Source organism: Chanos chanos, chromosome 3, assembly GCF_902362185.1.
Source record: "Chanos chanos chromosome 3, fChaCha1.1, whole genome shotgun sequence".
Taxonomy (NCBI): Eukaryota; Metazoa; Chordata; class Actinopteri; order Gonorynchiformes; family Chanidae; genus Chanos; species Chanos chanos.
This window is the reverse complement of record NC_044497.1, coordinates 41,596,423-41,623,299: the sequence shown is the minus strand read 5'-3', so window position 1 is coordinate 41,623,299 and position 26,877 is coordinate 41,596,423. Positions and strand designations below refer to the sequence as shown.

At 38.8% G+C, this 26,877-nt stretch overlaps 1 protein-coding gene across 3 annotated transcripts; it reads left to right on the top strand.

Annotated features, from left to right (window-relative positions):
* Positions 1-59: 59 nt before the first annotated feature.
* il11ra (interleukin 11 receptor subunit alpha) lies at positions 60-26,065 on the top strand. 3 transcript variants are annotated; one of them, XM_030767256.1, is made up of 12 exons: positions 60-144; positions 12,542-12,638; positions 13,747-13,813; positions 14,235-14,401; positions 15,236-15,350; positions 15,740-15,909; positions 18,334-18,500; positions 19,588-19,735; positions 20,165-20,254; positions 21,342-21,444; positions 21,921-21,972; positions 22,714-26,065. In XM_030767256.1, exons 2-12 carry the CDS (start codon positions 12,542-12,544, stop codon positions 22,762-22,764), a joined length of 1,227 nt encoding a protein of 408 aa, XP_030623116.1. In that variant the 5' UTR covers positions 60-144; the 3' UTR covers positions 22,765-26,065. The 3 variants fall into 3 exon arrangements, with proteins under 3 accessions (XP_030623116.1, XP_030623117.1, XP_030623118.1); XM_030767257.1 differs by having other exon boundaries at positions 21,921-22,000; XM_030767258.1 differs by lacking the exon at positions 21,342-21,444 and having other exon boundaries at positions 22,714-22,733.
* Positions 26,066-26,877: the final 812 nt, after the last annotated feature.

Genomic DNA, 26,877 nt, shown 5'->3' with positions numbered 1-26,877 from the left:
AGCGCGTTCGTCCAATAGGAATTTTACTGGGAAGTCGCAGAGTAGTCGACTTTACTCGTCCTACTACGACGGTGAACTTCAGCAGTCGAAGAAATGGATAGGGACCGAGTCAAAATGACCGTATAACATTTGAAGAGAAATAAGGTAAGGTGAATTTCTTGAATCTTAGAATATGTACATGCTAAACAACATAGAACCGCACGAGAAACTGTTTCTGCTTAGAAAAAAACAAGAGAAAAAGTTCGGAGTCCTCGTAGCGCAGACGCTCTTGCTCGCGCTGTTGCCTTAGGAAATTCGTTGCTACTATGTCGCCAAGTGGATTATATGAGTATACCAGGAAAGTTAACATCACGATTTATTTGTAAGTCTATTTAAATTATTTTTCACTGAACATCAAATCGTCATAAGTAATCAGTTTCTGCGTGTAAACGCTTTAGGACCTTCTTTTGTAAAATACCGTTAATCAGTGTGGTCGGAATGTTTGCCTCCTTACCTGTAACGACATTACCTACTGTACTTTCAATAGTTGTGACATTCTACATATATTATCCTGTCTTCATTTTTACTTTTCTTGTTGCACTGTTAAAACGTCATTAGTGTAAAGGGTTCACCTTTACATTGCATATAAAGCACTTCATTAACCTTGTGTGTGTGTGTGTGTGTGTGTGTGTGTGTATGTGTGTGTGTGTGTGTGTGTGTGTGTGTGATTGTTCAGCTCCCATGTAACAAGAAAAAGTGGGTTGACACTTGAACTGTATTTTGAGAAATGAGAAGAAGCTAGTATTCAGATGTGAAACCCTTTCAGATTCATCAGCATTCTATTTTCCCCATGAGTAACTTGACTATTGAACTTGGTTATTCTGTTATCTCTTTGGCTTTAACATTTAAATGCTTTTACGGGTGCTGATGTGTTGTCAAGGCAAGGATTGAAATCAAAACAGTGCCACAATCACTGGTGTGTTAAGAATGGCTCATAATTTTACTGTTATCACAAGAAAGCTATCATAGGGGTGCTGTGTGTGTCTGATGCAAGAATTCATTCAGTATGACTATTATGTGCTCTCCTGACCTGTGATGTTTGGAAATTATTTTTATATGCATTGAACCTTGTTATACCTAAAATAACTCGATGAAATCTTCACAACAGCGAAGGTGTATACCTCACTGAGCGGACAGTACCTTCTTACAAAAAAAGATATATGAAGAATATTTAAACATAAGTACATTCTTCTTGTCTAGAGGAGATAACGGAAGTAAGCAGCAGAGGCTGGAATGCTAACAAAATACCTTTGTGGAAGAATGTGCATATACAATAAATAAATAAATTAAAAATATATTTATACACAAACACACACACACACACACACACACACACACACACACACACACATATACATATGTGTGTGTGTGTGTGTGTAAGTATGTATGTATGTATATGTATACATATATCTATATGAATATATGTATATGTGTGTGTGTGTGTGTGTGTGTGTGTGTGTGTTTATATGTATGTATATACATATATATATATACACACACACACACACACATATATATATGTAATTTTTTTACATTTATTTTTTAATGTGCAGTAATGAATGAAGTTTAGTCAGCGGTTTGCTGTGTTTGGCTGTCTTCTCATTCTAGTCCTGAACTAAATATGCTTGAGTTTACTTACTTGCCAGTTCCAGATTCTCACACACAGCACACATTCATTTCCAGCTCATATATCTGTATGCGGTGGCTGCAATCACATTCAAATTAAACTTTGCTCTGCTCTGCTGTGTCTGGAGAAAAAGGGCCTCGTTTGAGGGGCCATAGCTGCAGACTCTACTGCCAAGTCAGCAGCAGACTAAGTTCTGAGTGCACCTCAGATTAAATTTGTATGAGGCCCATGATGGGATTAAGTCCATGGTAAAGGCACATGTAAAGAAATCCCTCTCTTTTCTGTTTTACTGCATTTTCAAGATCAATGGCTTCAAACAAGACTTATGAAACATGAAAAAACAGCCTATGCCATCAGTGATTCATGCCACTACGTAATATGTCGTCTGACATGAGTTAACTTTCAGTTTAGTGCGACTATTCCGCTCACTGAAATAGAAATAGTGATGATTAATTCCAAAAGAATTCAAATTCATTAAGCGTTTGTTTATGACCTTAAGTGTCAGATTCGGGAAAACTCTGGCAGAAAGGCAGATGGGAAGGGGTAATTGGGCTAACTTTGAGGCTGCTAGTGGGACTCTTTGATGTTCACTGACATGGTGAATTATCAGTGGGCACAGCAATATCAAGCAGCTTTTTAGGAGAGGCCTTTTTGTAATAGCGTTATCAATGTAAATGGCAACAAAGTTCAGTAAATAGGCGTTACTTAAGACACTTTGTTTACTGTACTGTTTTGTTAATTTGTTTTTCCCTGCCTGGCAAACAAAAGATAGAAAAGAATGTGCAAGCCAATAGCAATGTTTTGGGGAAAGCAGTCTCATAGTTAATGCTAAGAACATTTGGTTCTAAAAAAATTTGTACAATTTGAACATGCGTCTCAATGTCAGTTTGAACTGAAGTACTTTCATTTTAGCAAAATCATTTACTTGTGTCAGATAGAGACCCCTGTGTTCCTTTAAATCTTTTGAAAGGAGTATTATGTAAATGTATTTTCTCAGTGAGTGGAATGAACATATGTGGTGAACCTGTGGTAATCACAGTTAAACCTACCTGACCAATCTCTGTTTATTTCTGATTGTTCCACTTCCACTACGAAACAGAGAGCTCAAGAAACTCACCCCTGTGGCTTTAGGAGTGATGATACTATACATTGTGGTCAGTGGTACTGAACTGTATCAGCCATGTTACCGCAGTGCCTACTCACTAGATCTCTCTTATCAGTAGCCTCAGGATTATTCTAAGAGTCCATGCGTCTTATCAAATAATATGAAAGTTTGCTAATTAAAAACTCCCAAGTTCTGCTGTTATTCTTGGTAATTCTTCCCATTCCCACTCAAAATGGATTGTGTTTCTGCTCTGCACTCCAAGGATGTTATTCTTAATCCACAATGGAATGGGTGCCCCAAAATCATTAATTCTGAGTCCAGGAATGTAGCCAGGAATTACAAAACTGAAAAAAAATATTAAATAGCCAGTACTCCTAAAAAAAATCAGACCATACTCGGATCAACTCATGTTAAAAGTTCCTTAATTTCCTCTACTTAGCAACTTAGCACTGATACCACACTTTCACCAGACTGTAAGTTTGTCCAGCACATAACATTTGGAGATATTTGGCCTAAAATGCTTTATTCTCTATTAAGACATGTTAGTAAGACATCCCAGCCACAATTTTCCAACCCAAGCTAGTTATCCCTGTTGGATCTTTTTGACACTGCAGTCCTAAAGTCCTCAGCAGTGAAAATAATTGTACTGGGGGGCAGATACTCAGACGAGGGGTTTGTTTTGGTATGGGCCTGTTTAGCTGACATATTGAAGTGTCCAGAAGCCTCTGTGTTTTAGACGTGTTAGAGGCTGGAACTGCATAAGCAGCGCATGTTGCAACAGTGGTAATAGAATATGTGCACTGTTCCCAGCAGCTGTGAGTCATGACGGCTGAGCATTTTATCTTCTGCAGAGTGCGGTGCTCTGTTTAGGGAATCTTGTACCAAAGACCCTCAGGCACCTGTGGATTCTCACATGATCCTTTTTTGTTTGCCAAGTAGATTGGGTGGTGCTGAAGAGGTGCATTGTGTATAGTATCAGGTCTAGCGATTATCAGAAACTCATGACACTGCTGTATTTGAGATTCATTGCAGAGTGTGGCAGAAACAAGCACCACTGACGTTAGTCGTGTAAGCATCTAGCCAAGGCTGTAACTCTGACTGAAGGATCACCATGGTAAAAAGAGTCTCCAGCAATGTATTCAAAACCCTCGAGGACTGGCACTGTTGCTGGGGCCCATTCTCCCCTATGACTCATTTGGCTATGGACAGAAAATAAAGAGAGCCAGCAGAGAGAGTGAGAGCTTCATATTCCACATGCCAATTACATTACAAAGTCAAAGGCTTTTCAGCGAAACCCCTCAGGTCTTTGCCCTGTAGATGAGCCATTTCATAGCCTGACTTTTCATCAAAACACTTATTTTCATTAATGGCATTTGTATTGTGGATCTAGCAGTGTTCATAATGTGGTAGCTAACTGTTGTGAAGTCTCGCAGCTCTGTAATTACCTTCACCAACAACATGGCGCCATGTGAAATACCAAGCAGCTGAGCCCGGGTTTTGTCTGGGGTGGGGGCTGTCAACATTAGTGAGGTTGTAATTTTTGAGAACTACTAATTCTGTAAGGGGTAGCCTAACGTGTGCTACCTTTGTAAAGCGAATAGAACAGATAGCAAGGCACAGATGTTGAGTCAACAATGTTCAGCACAACAGTGACTCACAGTACAAGTATATAGGAGCCTTCTGCTTGTCATATATCACTGAAAGTCTTAACGTTGGGATGTTCAGGAACTGAGTATAGGGTACACAAGAGTGTCTGCATCTGGCTTTGACTTGGTAACTCGGTGTCATCTGTGTTTCTGATAAACCCTGTTCACCATGTGTAAACCATAGTACAAGGACATCAATCAGTCTACAATGCTGCTTCTCTCCATTTTTTCCTTTAGTCTTGTGTCAAGCAAGAAGTTAAATGTCCATGCACAGTCCACCTTGGAGTATAACTGTCTGAGACTGCAAGCATCCTGGGAAGGCAGCCAAGCACCGTGAATAGTTGGCATCTGGTAGCCATCTTGTCTTGGCTGGTGCCTGAAGGAAATTCCAGGGTCTCTGGATGAGAGGCTGTGATAGTTAGAGCATACACTTATATGCCATACCATTATCCCCTGCAAGAAGAACCCATCATGTCAAAACTTATGCCTATATTTCAATAAAGTTGCCAAAGAGGAGTAATTACACCTTTGGCTGTGTGGCAAAACTCAGTATCATTACGTTTTTATTTCCTGCATGTACAGAGAAATATTTGGTGTGCTTTCTTTTTTGGTCTTGATATGTCAAATTGTATAAAATTGCTGTGTGGTGTGAGGGTACGGGTTAGGTGATTTTACTCACCTAACAGATCCTCTCAAATCAGCTAAAAACACTCCCTCTTTGCAGGGCAAATTGTGTACAGAAGCTTGAAGTGTGTGTCACATTAACCAGCTGCATATTTACACACTTGTTTTTGTTTGTTTGTTTATTTTTCATTTATTTTCTTACCTTGGCTAAATGCTCTTTCAAGGACCTTGGAAAATGCAGAGCAGCTTAAGCTGGCTACAACCCCATCTTGTGAGTCTCATTGTTCGAGCTTGGCCTGTAACATTGCAATTTTGAAATCCCATTGGTCTTGTGCTATCTTTCTAGAGGCTGGAAACCATTTGTCTTTTTTGGAGAACTGTTGTGCTGCAGTCTGCAAGTCGGCCATGAACTGAGAATTCATTTACGTCTCCTCTGTTTCTATTCAACCTGAACTCTACACATGTGCTATTAATTATTTAGCCTTTTATGCAAAATGCCATCAAAAAACAGTTTGATAGGTCGATCTCCCTTCTTGAGAATAATCAACATAAATCTCTCTCCTGGACTTGCTGCAATATCAGACATTAAATCTTTGCCTAGGGTATTAATTTTCACCCCATAATTTCCATGCATACCATGTTCCTATGGCAACTAAATTCCATTGACTCTTTGGAAGGATTGCCTACAAAGTACCTCTGGCTAAAGCTCTCAAACTTTGTCTCAACACACAACTAACCGGGACCTGTTGCCTGTGTTTAACTCTTTTAAATTCATTGTCTTTTCAGCTGCACCCTATGTGCACAGTGGATATGGCAAAAAAAAACAAAAAACAAAAAAAAAAAACAGAAATATTTGGGAATTTATGGTTGCGGTAGCCTCTTTTTCAAGAATTTTAGACAGTTCTAAAACATCATTTGCCAGATGTTTTTTGAAAACATAACAGGTTTGGACCATCCAAGATTCAAAATCTGGCCCTTCAGAAAGCTAAATTCTACCCATCTTCTCCTCTTTGTTGTACACATTTTACTACTCTCTAAAATATCTTCTCCAGGGCATCAGTCCTTTTCTGCTGTCTTTATCATCTCTGGCCTGACTGGTCCTAGATTTCCCCTGCCCATCCTCTCATCGTCCGTCTGTCAGCCATTGTTCACACTTCTCTGAAGAGTCTAAGATGGCCTCCAGTGCATCCAGGCTCCCATGATTGCCACTTCAATACCATAGCTAGTGTTAAGGCACAGTTTGTGCTGGTGTCAAAGTCAGCAATCTGTGAAACAGCTATTATCAGTCAAGTCCTGAATGGTCTTTGTTATGAGCCAGTGAGGGAATGCTGGCTGTGGTTCCCCACAACTTCCCATACCAGATTGTTTAGTCGACTCTGCTTCTCTAAACAACAGGCCAGATTACTTACTCTTGTAGTGGTGGTGGTTCTAGCAGTATTTTTTTTTTATATCGCTCTGTAATTATGACGTGTTAAGTTATTCACACAGTGTTTCCCTGAGCACCCAAATCTCTCTTGTGAGGCTGGAGTCATTAGGCCACTGTTTGGGGAGTTGAACATCTTGTGTTCATCCAGTCCTTGCAATGCTGTAGGAAGATGAAGCAGTCACTCTAGTTTGTTTAAATACCTTGAGAAAACTATGTGGAGCCAGTATTCCACAACATTTAACAGGTACTGATGCAAGGCTTAGCTAAGGTAGTGTTATAATAACTAATCTGTAGACCATGACGTTACCATGATGTGGCCCTGAACAGAAAAAGTCTGGTAATAATTCAATGTATAAACAAAGAACAGTATTATCACAAACAAGTATGTAGGTAAATTATTTGAGTTCAGACAATCAAATCGTGTTCATCAGTCGGATTTCACATAACTTTCATAGGTTCTTAAGAGAATAATTCTTCCTAGCTGACTCTGTATGTCCTATGCAATTTCACAGGGACTTAGCCATTTACATGCTAAATGGAAAATGAAACAGGCTGGTAATGAATGCACGGCTGTCTCAAGTGTTAAGGTTCAGGCACGTTATATTTTCCTATTTGTCTGGTTCATTTAGCAATGGAGGATCAATGTAAATGTCATCTATGTTAGATATGCCATCAACCTCCGAGTCATTTCATTTCTTTCCCCTCTGCTGACCTTTTGCAGGGTAATAATCTTAGTGTAAATGTCATTCCTTACTGATTTATTTGTTTATTTATGAAGTCTTGGTGGTGAAGAATGTGGAACATAAACTCTTTGAAAGCTATGTTGTTATAGTCTAAGTGTCGCAAGTGCATTCCTCACGTGACAGATGCTGTTTGTCAAGTAAGGCATTGTCTTATTTCACTGAACCTAGTAATCAGAGGAATTTGCCAAAAATGGACACCGGCTATTCTCAGCCTATTCCACCTCCCACTTTTCTCTCTCACTGGTAAAAAGCGAAAAAGAGAATGTGCAGTCACTTGCTACCACATGAGTCACCTGACAATGGGGATGCTTGGACTTGTCTGGCAGTGAAAGGGTTTTGCTCAAAGAATAAAAGAAGTCTGAAGACTGTAGGTTTTCGTACAGTTCACGTGAGAGTAAAAGATACAAAAAGTGCACAAATAATTTTTGCTATAGGCCTTCAGCACACTTCCTCTCTTTATCTCTTTTATGATTCCTGAATCGCTGAATAAATGACAAAGAACCTTTTTTAGAGACCTCTGTTACTCTATGAGTGGAGGTTTTTTTAGTGTACCTGACTGTCCTCTCAGATTTGCTTTTAGATTTTATGGTCCCATTCCAATATCCTTTGACTAGAGAAGTTCATACAAGAGATTCTTAAAGCTAAGCTATCTCCAATATGATGAATCAATTTATATCTGTAAGTGAAGTCACCCCTTAAACTTTTTCTGTGCTGTGAAAAATATCTATTGGAACATAGGTTAGAGTATTTTTGCTGTAGTGAACACGACAATGTTCCCAGCCAGTAATATTGCTCGTACAGGGCCAATGAGCACATTGTCCTTATGCTCTAGTCAATAAGGTGATATGCACATCTGATTTTCAAAAAGATGAAAAAAAACAAACAATGCTTGTCGACATTGTAGATGCCATTCACTTTGACATTTGACCTTACTAAAAAGGACATTCACAAATTGAGTTAAGCAGCAGGCTGATGTTCATTCTACACTCTGTATAGGCGGAGACTGTTTAACATTCTCAGGCCATCTGGGGGGGCTGTGGAATTTAATGGATGTTCCAAATGCTTGCAGTATTTGTGCATTCCTATGGGCTGTTTGTCCTACACTGACTGTAGTGAATTGTAATCAACCCCCCCCCCCCCCCCCCCCCCCAATGCAGCCAAGGTTACCCTTTAGCCACTGTTCACTTTGGAGCAGAATGTTTTTGGATTTTTTTAAGCTTGGCCCTAGCCCTCATGCCCTTGAAGAGACTCTGCCAGATAAAACTTGAGGACCTTTGTGTGCCAAACACATGCTTGTATGAAGGCAAATGTGCCTTGAGTGATGACAGCCAGAGACACGACTGTTGAATTGTGTTGAAATCAGCGTTGAATGACCACTCAGAGTATTTTTTTAGTCTTATTTTCCATAGGTAAGCATATAGAAAATCTCCCAGTTAATTTAATACTTGTGAATTTGCTGCACACTGTTATATATTTGAAACATAAATTGAATATATTTGAGACAGGCACGAAATATTGCATTTGTCTTTTTTCTACATGGTCCTGATTTTTGCCAGCTGACAAGTTTTAAGGTTCTCGTACATGTGAACACAACAATGAGTCAGCATTGGGAGGAAAGTCGTTAATATGCATTGACCAGAGCCTCATTGTTACCATGGAACTTAATTCACCCAGACCTTTCAGTCATAAATTTAATTTTATCTTTAGTTTGAGATGCAAACGCTACATCTGGTAGACACATGTGATGTAGTCTAATTTTTTTGGTTTGGGAACTTTCAAGTTTTAAGCTCTTAGTTGGAAAAATTCTGTTCAGCCACAGATTCTTTTTTCTTTCTTTTTTTTTTTTTTTTTTCATGAATGTGATTTTCTAAAAACCTTAAAATCAGCATGATTTTGAAGCTCTCCAGTATCGTTAATCCGCTTGAGCATGTTTTCTAATGAGCTGCTTTTCTTGGCCTTGCTCACCTTGCACTAACTCTTACGTAAACACTCAGGCAAAATTACTGTATGTCCATCCCCAGTGTGTAGAACACATATGTGTTTGCTGTATCTCTGTTAAGCACCAGGGCAAGTAAATCAGCGGTGTCATGCGTGTGCCCGGCTTATCTCACAGCACAGGTTACAGGCTGGCAGTAGAACAGAGTGACTGAAGGCCTGGGAAGGTCTGGTGTAAAGGGCCTCTTTAAATGCGGGATTAGCAGTACTGTGTTTATCTGTAGCAGCTGCTCTCCTTATCTGTTGTGTGGGTGCCAGGGGACCTTTTGCTGAGAACAGGCCTTAACATTTCAGGTAGCCTGAGACTGTTTGGTCAATATTTAGCTCTCCCTTTGACTGGTGTGTATATCTGTAAATAGAAAGTGGAAAGATTGCGAGTCTCATTTTTGCAGAAAGGTTGGAACATTCCGTGTTTTTTTTTTTTAATGATTTTTTTGTTGTTGTTGTTGTTCTTTTTTTTTCAAGCTATGGTCCACTTAGGTGGGTAAGCTGCAGGTGTTCTGATATTTCAATGTAATAATAATAATAATAATGAGAAGAAGAAAATGAAGAAAAAGAAAAAGAATCTATTATATATTATTATACACACATCGTTATACGTATCACATATTATTATACCTATTACGACACACTGATATTTTAATTGAAATCCAAGCCTCTGAAATATCCATAGAGTACAGCGTGGGAGATTCTTATGTTCTTGGTAGGCTTTGAGATTTGTTTGGATAGTGGAACAGAAACAGTGTGTTCTCCTAAAAAGAAGAGCGGTGTTGTGATTGCAGGCTGCCTGTACTGGACAGTGTGTGATAAAGGAGAGTGAGGTCTTTTTGGGTTATGTGGACAGCAGCACCTCTGTGCTGAATTTGTCAGACTTGTGAGAGTAAAGGACGTGGATATCATCCAAATCTCAAAATGATTCTAATATAAAAATCTTCACTGTATGCTGTCACTCCTCATACCCAGTTTTAAGACCCTCTGTTCCTCAGATCAACCTTAAAATGGTCAGAAAGGTGATTTAAAAATGTAGAAACAACATGATACGGGTATCTTTTGATTACATCACTGTAGGGATAGCTTATCTGTTGATTACTATGCGGTTGGTGCATGCATAATTAAATGTTTAAAATGTTTTTTTGTTTTTTTTTTTACAATTATTTAAGCTGTCCTATTTCAGTTTCACAAGAATTATTAATTGGTTCAGTACATCTGTCTGAATGAGGAAAGAAGACAATACTTTGTGGGGGGGGGGGGGGGGGGGGGGGGGGGGGTGTTTACAGCTGAAAGTAATAAGCATGGTAATGAATAATTGAGGGAGAGACACTTCAGTCTGTAGTTCTGAAAAACCAAAAAAGTACTCTACTACTCTTAGCAAGAGCTACTTGCATACTGATAAATGTGTAATATTAGACATGTGAACCAAAGAATATGAACTTTTTAAAATATTTTACCCGATACCCTACTACTTTGCCAGGACTGATGGAATGTCAGTGAAAATTAAAGCAAACCACCCCGAGGTTTTTTTTTTCTTCTTTGAATTATAGACTGATGCATTGCAATATTCAGAACACACTGTTTTTCAGAGAAATGCTAGATTTATTTTCAGTCAATACAGAAATACTGCTTGGTAATACAAACAAGTTTGTTATTTCCTGATTAATTTGATATCTGTTTGGCTATGATAGCCTTTGCATGATGATGTAGATCCGCACTGGATAAACTTGAAAACGTTACATTTAGATCATAATATTCAGTGTTGCTCAACAAGTCATTTGCTACCCAAATGCACTGCCAGTGCATTATTCAAATGCATGAGCTGAAAACAAGTTCACAATGTAAGTGTGGGATCCTCAGGCAAAACTCCTTATTTCCTCTGGCTTCATTTAAATACTTGGAACCTGTCTAAGATCTCTTTCCTCATGTCCAAACTGCTTTTCTTACTCAAGCACTGTATACACTCGGGCAAACGCTTCAATTCTTCCTTAGAATAGGTCTGTTTCATATTTACTTCCCTGGAAGTCAGTCAAGTCCTGGTGTCATATTTTCCAGTGCTTAACTTTACAGATTATATACTCTTGACAGTATGCGCTGCAAGCCGTGCCACATCATCTTCATTGATTTGGAGAGTCACCCTGACTATACACTGTTTTCGATAAGGATGAGACTTGTATATGTCTTCAGGACCACGTTTTCAAAGCAAATGTCCTGAAACGTGTAAGCCTACTGCCATGGACTTTCCCAGCAATGATGAATTGCCTCTGAAAGTCCTGGCACTGCTAGTTTGTTCTTTATGCAAGCCTGACTGACTTGTGCCTTTGAAACACAGTTCTCTGCACTCTCTTGCTGACCTTTGTGCTTCAGGTTGAGCAGGCTTCAGTCCATCATGAATCTTCCATATTTAAAGGTGTACTATTTATATCTGAATGAAAGATCACTTCTTTCAGTCATCTTAGGTGTTCGTGCACTTACGCGTGTGTGCTGAAGAACGATCTTTGGGTGTCGTGCCAGTTTATCCGAGATGACTGAAGTGACTTTCTTGTCGTTGTTGTTAACATGAGGTTCAGAACTTTTTCAGTAATGACCCATCTCATTTCAGTATGTTAAGAACTGTCATGGGTTTCAGTAATGTGCATCAGAGTAAGACATCCCCTTTGTTCATGCCCCAATTTACTTTCAGCTGTAACTGCCCACGTGGTCGGCACCTATTGCACACCTGTCTGACTAAGGAGGGGTCTCCTCTCTCTGTGGTCCTCCTCAAGATTTCTCCCATTTTCCCATTTCCCTCTTGGGTTTTTGGGGAGTTTTTTCTTGCCCGCCATGAGGATTAAGTCAGGGGGTGCCGTCATATTTTGATTTGACTGTTGTGGCCTGTAAAGCCCTTTGAGACTGTAAACAGTGATATTGGGCTCTAAATAAACTTGAACTTGAACTTGAACTTGAACATAGGCTAGCCAGTAACCCGTTCTAGATAAGGTTTTTATGTCCGTGAATAGAGCACACATTTCTTTTGTAAACTCATCAAACACCTTGCTTTACATTTTCACTGCCTGCTTTTATGAGGTGGCAGGGTAGGAAAGATACACACAGATGGCACAGCCTTTTTTTTGTTCCGGTTTTGGAGTGAACGCTGTTTCAGGAACTCCTGTGCTCTTGTACACTCTGTTGCCAGGCAGTTGAAGCTGTAGCCATAATTTTAGTCCATTAGCTCAACTTGATGTTACTTAATTCAAGATTATCACACAGGCTCTGAGCTATCTCCTCATTGTTCCCTGAATGTTCTCTTTCCTCTGTGTTAATCTTTAGTGGCTGTCTGTCTATATTTGTTTTTGCGTTTTACAGATGCCTGGTTTAGTGTCATGCCCTGGTGGTCTGATAGTTATTGGGATCATCTCGCTGTCCTTTGTCCACATCCACTCAGAGATATGGAGCAATGAAGGTAATGTTAACAGTGCTTTATGAGGAAAATGCAATTTGTCTCCAGCAACCAGCTGAAACATTGATATCTGGTACATGGCTCACTCTCAATCATTTACAGTTCTTCAAATTTCTTTTTATTGCATGCACATTTTTAGCCAAAGTATAATTAAAACTGGTCGAATTCAGCAAATAAAGTGTGAACATCTATCCTCAGCTCGGTGTCTCTATCAAAGGACTGATTAAAGCCAAAAGAACTGAGTTTCTCAATTTATTTCACATTACATTCCCTTCTTCTCAAAACAGGCACACTTCTGTTCCCATTTAACTGAATCAATAAACATCTGAATCAAGAATCCAGATGGGTTCTCAGTCCAATACATTGTGAAAAGCTCATTCAATTAATGCAAGCTGTATATTTAATGGTAGTGTCAAAGTTGGCTAGAGGAGCAGAGATATGACTTATGTTGGCTTTTTAAATCATTTGGCTCTGCCAGAACTGGCTGAAAGCAGACATTGAGCACAGCCCTTTCTGAAGTTGAGTTAGGCTCTGAGCGCTGGAACCAAATCACCCCCTCCTCCATGTGTATGCACAGTATGTGAGTGTGTGTGTGTGTGTGTGTGTGTGTGTGTGTTTGTAGCTGTATTTGCCTCTCTTTGTCCAGAGCCTGGCAGTAAATGCCCTGTTACTCTACCCTTGATACACATACCAGTCACTGGGGAGCCAAAAGGGAGAGTAATGTAAACACCAAAAATCTGCTTCTACTTTGCCACTGTCACAGCTTAAGCTGTGTGAAGACCTGTGAGGTGGTTGTTTTGTTTAGAGTACTAAATGCACCATATAAACTGACATTCTGTACAATGACTCATTATCAAATGCAGTTCTCAAATGAAATTAGGTTTGGCCTTGAAACATACTGCATAACACGTCACGACCTGCCATTCTGTGTTGTGTTAAACCTTGCAGTAAATCTACATCAAAGACTAGTCAAAAAAATTTCTCAGAGAGGCATTTGTGACCAAATTCAGCAGTGTGGTGTAAGGATAGTAGAAGTGAACAGTTTTATCATTAATAACTATTGAAACTCAATGTTTTAACCTCCTCGTCACCAGCCTTTTATTTCTGTTAGTTTCAGACGTCCAGTTTGGGAGGCTGGGCTCCAAAGTCACCCTGGTATGCAGAGGCACTCATGGCGGGTAAGAATGGGAATCACATATGTGGCCACACTGCCGTACATCAGAGGTCAGGTCTAAGCCTTTTGTTTAGGAATGATACCACTATAATTAACACCTCCGTGAGGGCCCACAAGCTTCTTCTGACCGCCATACACTTCTGACTGGAGCTATGCACATGTGCTTAGGGTTTCCACATCAGCATCAAGCCTATGAATCAATTCAAAATTTTCAAATGAGCATTACAGCGCCCTCTGAATCTACACAACAATAAGTGTTGATTACAGAACAAAAAAAGTGAAGATGCTTTCAATTTGGACATATTGTGCTGTAAACTTTGATATTTTCCATTCCGATCCCATAGGTTTTAACAGTATTTGACTCTTACGGCAGTGAGCGGTTAATTTGGTCAGTTCATGACGGTGAATGTTTTCGTTGCAAGCAGGTCCCTGGTGGAGTGGCGGCTGAATGGGAGTTCAGTAATACCTTGGCAGACACTCAGCTCAGGTGGCTCTCTTACCCTACTCAATGCCCAGCTCTCCATGGAAGGTAACTACACATGCCATGACCATAGAGGAGCCCTGCTTCAGACCATCAAGCTGCGGCTTGGCAGTAAGTCTTATTCACAGAGCCATTTCAAAATGTTTTACTAACTGTTAAAGTTTCATACATAGTGCACTATAGCTTAAGCATAGATGATCAGAAGGCATTGCGTCACATGCCTTGTGACTTTGTTATGTAAATAACTGTTCAAATGTTTGTGATAATAATCTGTGATAAAATTATAGAATATAATGATCTATGTAATATATATCGTTTATGCTGGATATGTTGAAATAACTGTTTGTTAAATGGATTAATGTTGTTGTTCATATACCGGCCCAATACTGGGTGAAATCATATAACCTTCCATGTTGTATATGTTTTAATGAACAAAAGATTTTCGAGGTTGTCAGGAAACATTCTCAGGGATGTATGGAATGCTAATTTAGCGTTAACAGCTTTGACTGGGATTAGCAGGATGGTAGAATACCAGCAACAATTAATATCCATCTCCTGTCTTTTACTGAAATAGCAGAGACTGTTGTTGGAGCCTCAGGAAATTTATTTCTAAAAAGGAAGCACTTGACTCTTGTGCAGTAGAACAAGGGGTGGGGTCTATGGAAACAATATGCATGTAGTCATTGAAATTTCTGGTGTAATTCAGTGTACTTCCTCTCACAGGAAATCACAGCAGTCCAGTTTCTTGATAGGAAGGAAGAGATTGCTGATAGCAGCGGGTGCTCTGGTTCACTACCTCACTCGATGTCCTTCGTACCTTGTAATATAAAAGGACATGTGCTAATCAGTGTCGTACTCATTGGATAACACAGAGCAGTATGTCGATAATCAAGATTTTGTTATCAGTTTTTGTCAAATATTGCAAGTCTTTTTTTTTTCTTTCAGATTTGCCTGGTTTTCTCAATGTCTCCTGTCATGTGCCAAATCACTACAAAATCTTCTGCTCTTGGAAGCAAACAGTTAACACAAACTTACCCACAAAGTACATCTCCTCATACAGGTGAAAACTCACCCTTATTTAGGTTTTCTATCACTGAATAAACAATTTATTAGGCATAAACAATTTATTATGCATCTTTAAATGGTTTGTGTCCACTAAAAGAACAACTGTTTATCTTGATGGTCCAATAGCAGTTGCTCAGTTATTTTAAGGATTATTATTATTCATTTTTATTAATTAGACCAGAGAATACAGCTTCATACATTAAGTCAGCTGCAATACCACTTCATATCCATGATATTTCTCACAAGTAATGTTTAGAGATTTACTTTTAGAATATCTCAGAGCTCAAAGTGATTGAAGCTCTGCGTCTGTGTTTAGACATACAGGACATGTTAGGAGGTAATAACCCAATAACTATTGACCAGTTGCCTTCTTGTCCTCCTCAGTACGTCCAAAGGAGTTAATGCTGAGCCCTGTGTCCAGGAACAGCTTGGGGTAAATGAGTGTACTATCACTGACCATTACTTCTGGGACTTCAAACATCTGGTGAACATCACAGAGATCAATCCTCTGGGCTCAGAGTCTACCATCATCAGAGTGAATATCCACAAGCTCTGTAAGACACTCATTAATGATTACTTTTTTCCTGTCATAGTTTCACTTTTGACTGTGTTCACTGGGCCAACATTTTTTGTTCATGTCAGAGGGAAAGATACCCTTTTTTTTTTACATTTTGAGCTGTTTTCCTCCATTTTTCTGGGTCATTATCAGTTCATTGTTTTTCACTGTTATTTAGATATTTGGGGAATCTTTTTGGCAGGCCTTCAGCGATGCTACTGTATTCCAAGGGCTTTGGTTTCAGACTTTCACAAGGAACCAGCACCACTTAATATTTTGTCTTTGGAATACAGAAACATCTCTAAGAGACAAATTGCACAAATAGAACCCATAATATTTTCATACTTTTCAGACCACAAAGATCATTGATAAAACAGATTACAATGGCCTCACTATCAGACATGACTCAAACATGTATTTGTATACTTCAAATAAGTATTTGAGCCAAGTGTGTGTCAGTGGAGGGTGGCCAAAAATTTCTGTTGAAAACATATCAATGGAACTCAGTTAAACAACTGATAGAAAAATAACAGTTCAGACATGTTTCAAAAATAACCTCATGTTTGCAAGATTGGAGTGTTGGGTGACACTGGTTAGGGCCAGCAGATCAGCTAAAGAAGGACCCATGGTTAGATGGTTAGACACAGTGAAGTTGCAAACAGTTTAACTTCAATGTTTTTTGTCTTTCATTGGCAAAAATACAGCACAAATCAGGACAGAGAAAGCTTCTCAACATATATAATGGGGATGAGTATCCTGTAATTGCTTGGAAATAATTAGAAATATTGGGCCTCATTCACCAACCGTTCTTAAGAAACAGTTTGTTCTTAAAACCCTCTTACGCAGTTTTCTGACATTCACCAGTGTTTTCTTATTTGGGATTTGTTCTTAGGTAAGAACAGAGTCTATGCACACCCAAGCGCGCACTTAGGCACATTTGAATGCTGACATGTTTGCGCAAAACATGTTTGTGTTCATTGCGTTTTCTTGAATTCTACAGTTGTATAAAATTGTAGGATTTAAATTACAATAATATTTTTATCATTTATATTATTTTAATAATTTTTTTCATAATTTTACAAAGCATTATGGTCTTTTAAAATAAATAAACACAACACTAACACTTCATGTAACACTCCAAAATGTAGTGCATATTTATTCATAATTTTGTATGATGAACAAAAAATTTGAGAATATAACAGTTGATGGAGACTGTGATAAGTGAGCTGTAGTTTTACATACACTTCTTATGGGTTATCCCATCTGAAACCAGACAGTTTGTAAAGCAGGTGTGTGAGAATCAGTCAGTTTTACTTTTACATATGGATAAATATTAAAATACTTGGACAGAGCAGAAGCAGCCATTGTAGCCTCCTGTCTGCTACTGTACGTATGTTGCATTGAACCAGTAAAGCGGGAGCAGAAGTGATGGGTCAAGCTGTTTGTTGGTTGTTAGAAAAGAACTCAGAATTACGAGGAAAAAAAGTAGGAATTGCGAGAAAAGAAAATAGAAACTGCAAGGAAAAAAAAGAAATAAAGAAAGAAAATAAAGAAATAAAGTCTGAATTCCGCGAAATAAACTCGGAATTCCAAGAAATAAAGTTGCAGTTAAGCAAACTTTTTCTTTTTTTAATGTGGCTGAAACAGGTTTCCATAGATTTCTGTGTGTGCGCGTGGCCCTGCAGTCTCATGCCCTTTTTTGGGGATTGGCGGGGCGTTTACCTATGCCAGTTTGGAACCACTGATCTGCACTTTCAATTTGCGAGGACGATGGGATTCATCATTATAAGAAAAAAAGATGCAAACAATTCTGCAATTTAAGAGCACGTCATGAATCTGACGAAGACTTTTTCTTAGGACCTTTCTCAGGAACAAATTTAAGAAAACACTTAGGAAGATAATGGTGAATGAGGCCCATTGTACTTACTTAAATTACATATGTTCACATATGCAAAGGAAATCATACCAGGAAACTGAAGGGCAGGCAAGTAGGTGCTAATTTCCACATTTTCCAGTTTGCACGACCATTACATACATGTCAGGAACCAAAAGTGAAACTTAACCTGGGAACATGAATAATGCATATACTACACTGTAAATTAATCCAGGAACATGAATACTCCATTTACAGCCAAACAAGTCTGTGTGATCAGGAGAAACTTTTGGACATCCAGTTTTGGAAAGATTGAATTCCCCTCCTTAAACTGAGTACTGTGTAAATGTCTTGTCATGTAACATATCTGAGATGAACTGTGGGGTTTTTTTTTTCTTTTTTTTTTCTCATAATGTTATATCGCCGTGCAGTGGTATACATGAATTTCACTTTGTGCCTTTTTTCATTTGTTTCATTAGTTTGTGCCTAAATGTCTACAAAAAAATGCCTCGTGCTTACTAACCTCCCTGAACCTGTGTGCGTTTGCAGTAAAGCCAGACCCTCCTGAGGCAGTGACCCCTGAAGAGGTGGAGGGCCAACCTTCATACCTACTGGTTCACTGGAGAGCTCCAGCATCTTGGCCTGACATGTCTGAAGCCTTCCCCCTAACATTCTCGCTACGCTACCGGCCTGTTGGCTCCAACTACTGGTCAACGGTTAGTGCTGGAGTCAGTGACAGAGTTTTATGACTTCTTCTCTTTCTGTCTGGTCTGAAAATACAACACAGTATCAGTGTAGCCTTCAAGCCCTCACAATATTGCTAAAAGCCAAAAAAAAGAGTACCAGTTCCACCTAACAAGTGTGCTCACTGAAGTGTCTGGTACATGATTTTGTTTGATTTTTTTTTTTGGTTTTGGTTTTTTTTGGGGGGGGGAGTGGTTACTGTAAGTAGTATTTGTAGTAATATAATATTTTTGCTTTAGTTTTGATCAATACTTTTGATCACTTGGTGTTTTAGAGGCCTAAAGTCTGACAGAAAAAGACTGCCATAAAGTCTGTCTTATCACTCAGCTACATAGTCAACAGCTCCACATCCCTCCCCCTCTGGCCTTGACTGCTTGTATGTCAGAGCTGAGCAGATATCCTGGAGCTGGATGATCGTATCTCACTTCACCAGCAAGCCTGGCCTTTCATCACACAACCAGATGTTAGCCATCCCCCATATCTGTTACCTGGTTGTTTGTGTGAGTGAGAGAGAAAGAGAGAGAGAAAGCTTTGTGTGTATGTGTGTGTGTGTGTGTGTGTGTGTGTGTGTGTGTGTGTGTGCGCGTGTATGCTTGTGTGTCTGTGTACATGTGTGTGCATTTTGGCCTTTTTTTGAGCCTGCTAGTGGTAATGTATCATTTCTCTCATTAAATTATCAGCATCTTTTTTTTGTCTCAGGTATATACTGAAAGGTAAAAATCAAAATGTCGTTAAATGTATTGTTCCTGTAATGGAGGCAAGGTAGACTGCATACTGGTTTTAGCTCTCTCGTTTATGTGGGATGACATTGAGACAAATGAACACCTGCTTTGATACGAGGATTAGAAGCTTGCACTGAGTTGCATCCTATTGGATACTAATACCCTGGCTCATGCAGAAGCCTGAATACAATTGTACCTCAGTTTGGCTTAGTAATGTAAATGCCTGGTATTATCAAGCGCAAAAAAAAACCAACCAGTTAACTGTGCTTGGGTAGTATTTTTAATTATCTCTTGTACTGCTCATCTCCTGTACTAGTGGTTATTCTTTTCTCTCCAGTTACAAACAGAGGAGAACACCAGTATGATGATCACGGATGCTCTGGCAGGTCATATGCACCACATCCAGGTGCGAGCTCAGGATGCCCTCATTAACTACAGCCAGTGGAGTGAGTGGAGCCATGTGGTGCAGGCCCAGCCTTGGAGTGGTGAGCGCACTCACTCATAGTCATTTAATGATACATATCAATACTGACACATTTTGCACAGCTTAGTATTTTGCTGATCTACACAGACTATCCACAGGTTATAATCAACCATACTGCATTTCCTTTTATACACACTTCACTTCAGTGAAATACTCCACATGTACTCATATACACAGACTGCCTGTAATCACAGTCCTGGTCAGGAGCACACTCAAGAGTGTAACATACAAAATAAATTAGTGTGGTGTCCTTGGTCTGATGCCCTCTGCTGGTCGCTTGGCAAAGAGCACACTCAGAACCTGGCTTGCACATTTGTAATCACCCTTTAGAGTTGGAACAGACCATTGGTCTGCTACATTATACCCAAATGTAAAGTGTTATTAATAGTAATCAGAAAAGAAGTTACCCTCCACCCTCTCAACCTTACAGAGCCTTTGGCAAACACAGAAGAACCCACAGAGGAACCGTCTGATGATACTGTTTTCATCCCCAGCATCATGGCAACAGACAAATTACCAGGTACCTCACACGAAACATTTTAACAGGGTAGACATCAAATTTGCTATTTTGGATCCGCTGTTTAGTCATTGTGCGGGAAAAAGGCATTTCAAAGTACATTGTTTTCAAGTATATCCATTGAAACTATGGCTGTGAAAGAGCAAGTACGCCATCATTTTAAACAGAACGCTCACTTTTATATCCCTTTGAGATTCTTTCCAAATTTAGCTTTTGTAGCCTCATCCAGATGGTCCATACACTTGTGCGTAGAGACCAGGCTTTCCTTTGTGTAGGCTTGCCACCAATCAAAGAGCAGAACAGGCTTCACTAACATGCTCCATGTGGCGGGAAACAAAGTGACTCAGTCTTAATTAGCTAATCGTTTCCAGACCCTGCTAGTTGTAAATGTATTTGCTCAGGCTATGATGACGTCCCTACTGAAGGAAGCACAAAAGCTGAGGAACTTCACTATCTCTGAAGTGCTATCAGTTTATTCTAAAGTAGATCATCAACCTACATGAAAGTACAAATGTATGTGTGTTACAATACACTTACATAGTTCTACAGCTGTGCCAAAATTAAAACACGTGACTGACGTATGATTGGGGTCATAAGAGCGGATGTCTCATGTCACAGTTATGTGTCACTAAGAGGCTAGAATCCCCTTATTTTTGCAGGGTGAACAGATCTGTTTGGATTTGTTTCCCTCTCAGAATGATAGTGTGCCCCTGAATCTGATTTACCTCAGTCTCAGATTGGCTTTCCCAGCACATAATTCATTATACATGCAGACATGAATTCATCCCTATCTCTCTGACCCGTAATTCATACTGCCTCTGAACTTAACACATATTGGTTGGTCTGAAGGCTTTTTTAAAAGCAGTGAGAGGTAGAAAAATGTAATCTGTTTTGGTGTTTTTAACAACATTTAATGCAACATTTGGGAAATGAAGACTGTTAAGCAAAAAAAAGAAGAAAAGCTGTGTAATTCTAAGTAGGATAAAAGATTGACTGATTGTTATAGTTAAGTTTCCTGTAGTAAAGACATCTAATTTCCCTCCCTTACCCGCTCTCTCTGCCTCTCTCTTTCACTCTCTCTCTCCTGCAGATCCTTCAGCAGATGATTCTGGAAGCTTAGGCTTGTTGATTTTTCTTGGCCTATTCGCTGGGGTTATCACTGCAACTGTGTTTACCATTTTAATCCTTCTTCGGTGAGGGTTTCCACTTTCTCAGGCATACTGTCTGTTTAACAAGAACAAACACAGGACATGGAAAACTTCACTGTATGTGAAGCCTACTCTGAGAGGTTCACAGCATGTTAACATCATCCCATTATTCATGGTTTTAACCCTCAAAGAACTTATGGAATAGAATGTTTCCAATGTTCCTTGTTTTACGATTTTCATTTATTCCATTGGATCATTTTTTATACAGAAAAGAGTTACAGCAGTTATAGTTAATGAAGCATCTGCAGTTCTCATTCAGAATGGAAATTGTAGCCAAGTCTTCCATATTCAATATCCTATTTAATATCAGCTTTCTCCCTGCACTCCAAACTCTCAGAATGGCTCTGGCTACAGATAAGCCCTATCGTGTACGAAAGCCATAATACAGTGTTGTTGCCATCACAAATGTCTCATCACCACTATACGTAATAAACCATGCCTCTCACTGATTGACTTCACAGGGTAAGGCAACAGAGACGGAACAGTGCGACAAAGCAGGAACTGGCCTCCATGGTAAAGATGAAGTCCTTGCCAATCTAAAGTGAGCTAAACCACAGGCTGTCCCTCCTCACGTTTCCTTCGCAGCATTGGACAGTGCGCTCAGAACAGCATTAGTGTCTGTCTCCAGTCTCACATTCCTGAGGCTAGCAGAACTGGCAGGAAGCCCGCAACACATAAAATAAGGCTTTGCAGAAGTAGATATTCCATGCATGCTGTTTATGAGGTGGCTTCATGAGACAGCTTGGCTAGTCACAGTGTAATCTCACTAATGGAGCTCCTCTGTTCAGTCACCTCCTCTTATTGCTGGTAATTATTGAGAGTGAGCAATGCATGGAGAAAAATTTGCAGCAGAAATGTTTGTCAACACTAAACACAAAAGGCTGTTCTTTTTGTTTATGCTACATTGTGGGGTTTTTTTTTTTGGTTTTTTTTTAGGTGTATCATCCCATTTATATTTTTGTGTCTATTCTTTTCTCTGAGTGCAGTATCTTTACCAGTTCTTATGACATTATTGACACCATGTAGCATTTCACACTGATCATTTTCACGGGCTAGATTCGAATAGCGTAAAAAAAAAAAAGAAAAAAACTGCAAGATTTCTGTCAGAAAGTTTCATGTGCTCCATATGAACTTAGAGAATCTTTCCAAGACATGTGCATACAGTTACGCATGATGGATCTTTTCTATTTTACTTTTCTGTAATTGTCTCATATTCATGCCCACTGCTCCCCACCCCTCTATCTCTCTGTCCAGATGGTGAGATTGGCTCTTTCTGTCTTCAGCCCTCATAGGGCCCCCTCATAGGGAATCAGCAGCACTGCCACAGCAGCACTAAAAATCTCTCAATACTCACTATTCTGACTGTACTCCAGCTGGTTCCTGCCCCCGCTCCAGGTCTCAGCGTCTCCTAGTCAAGCTTTGGAGCCCATAAACTGTGAACATGTAGACAGCTCTTCAATGTAGCACAACATCACAGCAGAGAAGATAACACATCGCCTATTTTTTTTTCTTTTGATATACACAGCAAATTGCCCAGCTTTGAACCATGGAAAACATAACATTTTTACTAGGAATACAGTTTTTTTTTTTGCTTTTGCTTTCTTATTTACACCTTGAGTTGTGCATTTTGCATTTTGTTTTCGACATTTGGAATGCTGTGAAACGCAAGGTTTTCTCTGGTTTTCCGGGACATTAGCGACGTATTGGGCATTATGGATAAGTTGGCATTCTTCACATTTCAATGCAAGAATAGTTCTTTGTTCTTTGAAAAGGAGCTCTTATCAGAAGTCAGCTGCTATCTCTCAGAGAAGAGAGAAAAACAATAGCAATGGGTTCTTACGTTTCAGCGATGGATATTGGGCAGATTCAAGGGTGTTTTGTTTCTTTGATCGTCAAAGAACACTTCACAACCCCTCACTCTGCAACATATGAAATACATACTGTCTGTTTTTTTTATTGGACGTCGCAATATGAAAAACTCTTGCAATAATACATTTCGTCCCCCATTATGTGCACCCTTGGCACTGAATGTGTGTATGAATGTGTTGGTGTGTGTGTAGGTGTGTGTGTGTGTGTGTATAGGTGTGTGTGTGTGTGTATCTGTGTCTGTCTCTGTGTCTGTGTCTGCGTGTGTGTGTCAGCGTGCATGACTGTTACGGACACTGCAGCATGTGGGCCAAATTAAATCTGGCTCCAAGAAGTGAGCATCTAAAATCTGATTTGGTGTTCTAAAGAAGTGCCTTCAGAAACAACCAAAGGCTCCCATTGTGTTCAACAGGTTTTTTCCTCTCTCACTTCCTTACACTGTAAATACATACAATGCATACATACATAAAGGAAAAAAAAAAAACACATTCACAGTGAATGAATTTAGATGTGAATGTATCAGTTGGTCGGCCTTACAATGCAAAGACAGATCACGCTTCTATTACATGTTATGATTTAAATGAATTCCAAAGGTGGAATTGAGTTCTGGTATGTTCTTTTTTCCAAGCTAATGCATATGCATGACCATGGACTTTTTATTGAAGCTTTTCTTCAAAAATGTATAATGACCTGTCAAATAAGATAGTTTGTATGTATTATTATTGTGTAAAGGTGTCTATAAGTCGTCTGTTGTTTTGTATAATGTTTTAATGTTTCTCAGTGACATAAAGCTCAGATAATGCATGTGTGCTCCACTTTTGCCCTTTGCCTTTTAGCCCTTTTTCAATACTGAAATAGCAAATACATTATTTTTTAAAATAATCACTCACAAAGCACAAAACTCTTGCTGCGTATGTACAAATACACCAAGCCTTTGACTGACAGAGTTTTAACACAGTAGTTCTTTGTTGATATTATTGTGTCTTTTACTATGCCATATTACCTGTATGCAATAAATACTTTTTATTTTCTGATCATTAGACTCTGAGGGAATATAATCAAAGTTAACTAAATTGTGATTGAGCAGCTTTTTATATAAAAACAGATATTTTGATTTGGTTTGATTTCCTTAATGCCCTGGTCCATGACTAGAATTTTCATTGTATAGGTTTGTGTTTGGTATCTGAAATTATTCTCTTTAATTGGTTTGCTCCTAATTACTTGGATGTGCTTTATGTTTATGCCTGGGACAAAGCATGTCTTGGCATGAATTCTCAGCCAGAGATTAACTTTTAATCTTCATTATTTTCCAGAGTTCTTTTCCAGAGTGCAATTAAGGGTACATATTTTAACCTCAGTGTGTTTTGGGCCTGAGTCAAATCAGCATATTTTTGTAGATTTTGTGTTAGTGACCTCTGGGTTTCCATAGAGGTCGCAATACTTTCTCTGTGTGGCTAAGATTTCAGAGTGCCAGATAAGTGCCATTTTTCTCTTAGATTGACCAGACATTTTATCTTTTTTTCTCTCTTTAACATCAAGTCCTTTTTAGATTCTTGATTCAGTCAGACAGCCACTGATGTCTGTGCCTGAGAGATTCCTTTACTTTTTAAAATACAAACTTGGTTTAGAAAGTAATATGATTACTATTTGTTTTACTATTTTGTTGAATTCATTTATTGTAAATGGTGCTTCTGTTTTTTCAACCTCACTGTGCACATGAAGGTCCTTTAAGGATAGTTTCACAAAATAGTGAAGTAAATGTCCATGCAGTAAGGGAGTCTCTAAGAGCAGATGATTTATGCTTTGCTGAATGCAGTTGTTCCAAACATATTCATTAATTGCACGATTTAGGTGCTCTCTTTGTCAAAAGCTGAGTTGTGTCAAATTTGTAGGAACAGTTTCTTTTATCATTCAACTGATAAAAATTTTTAATTTTTTTTTTGTTACTCATGATTCTTGGGTCTTTTTTTTTCTTGTCACACATTGGTGACTTTTTCTGCTCAATACATGTACATTTCTTGACAAAAATGTTTTCAAAATCATTGGCATGGTGGTAGAGATGGCGTTGAGGGTTTTGAGGTGTTTGTTTTAATTATGCTTTGTTGGTCTCGAGTCAGTTGTTTGGAATGTATACCTAATTCCCTTTAGTAACAGTAGCCAAGAAGGTAAAACTTCTTTCAACTTTTTGTATGTTTGTGTCCCTTTCTTTATGGTGTAATGTTGTTTCTTGGCTGTAGATCCTCTCAAGGATCAAGACACAGTGAAAACCCCAAATTGCCATCAGATGTGAGGGCATGGTCTAGTTTAAAAGAGTGGTGTGAATAGTGGCAGCCTTTCACTTTAAGTCCTGTTACGAAATATGAATTATATTATGTTACTACCCTCTGGTCTAAAATATGGAAGAATGTTATACATCGTTAATCCGCGAAGATTTACTATACTGCAGTCACTGTTATTGTGGTCTGTTCAGTGTATTGACACTTAGATTTTTTTTTTTTTCCTGTTTGCTTTATACCATTTCTGTTGTCCCATGCATGTGGTAAAATGTGATCTATTTCAGATGAGGAAAAGACAAATGATAACCTACACTCTAATTAGGGGAGAATATTATAGTCCAAAAAATGTACAGTACAAGGTATATGTAGGCTATATTCGCTTTTGTGTACAACGTAATAAGCTGTTTATTATTCTTGTTTTCCTATATTTTTGTGAAATAAAAGTTATTTTATCACAAGATTGATATTCTGTCTAAGAAGCTGTTTTTCTGTATTTTATCGATGTCCTTAGTCAAATGTATTTAATGAATTTTTATGAACTCACTTTTTATAAACAATTCAGATTTCAGAAAACTGAAGTGTACCAAACAATTTCAACATTCAGTACTTCCTTTTGTATTTCAGACCTCAAGATTAATTTGATTTGTGTATACATTTCACTCAAACTTTTGCCTCAGTTTCTCTCAGTAGTTCTGGCTTTATCAGGGATTTGTCTTTGTGTCCTTTTCCTATGTTTGGGAGTGTTGAAGATGGCCAGGATGCTGTCATAGCTCATTTGACATGAACATAAACTCAGCAAGGTCACTCCATATAAATCAGACTGGTTTACAAATATTTAGTCATGAAAATAAGGTGTCAGAACAGTGTAAGCACTGTCCTTTATCCAGAAAAGTGGTACATTTCAGTAATATCAATATTTATCAAAAAAGAATGCTGAAAATCTGATGGGATTACCCCTTACATTAACATTTGCACTAAATTATATTTTCATTTGCATAAGTAAATGTTCATTTACATAACTGGCAGCCTTGCACCTTGCAGAACTTTAGTGTTTTTCTTTGCGCTGAAACCAGTTTATACTAGTTTAATCTGGATGGCACATTTATGCAGTCACCCAGTATAGTAACACATTAATAGATTTATCGACTTTATTGATTTTCAAAGTGAGTAATAAGCAAAGCCCTTTCCCTGTATTCTACATGCCCACACTCGTCCCCATACCCAGTCACACAACCCAAACCACTCTGGCCTCATCACCCACTGAAAACAGCGAGAA

What these genes read in the sequence shown, in the direction of transcription:
- il11ra (XM_030767256.1), top strand. Translation starts at nt 12,542, where the DNA reads ATGCCTGGTTTAGTGTCATGCCCTGGTGGTCTGATAGTTATTGGGATC. An exon ending in TGCAGAGGCACTCATGGCGG is followed by an intron (nt 13,814 to 14,234) that starts GTAAGAATGGGA and finishes CGTTGCAAGCAG; the next exon opens with GTCCCTGGTGGAGTGGCGGC. An exon ending in AGTGAATATCCACAAGCTCT is followed by an intron (nt 15,910 to 18,333) that starts GTAAGACACTCA and finishes GTGCGTTTGCAG; the next exon opens with TAAAGCCAGACCCTCCTGAG.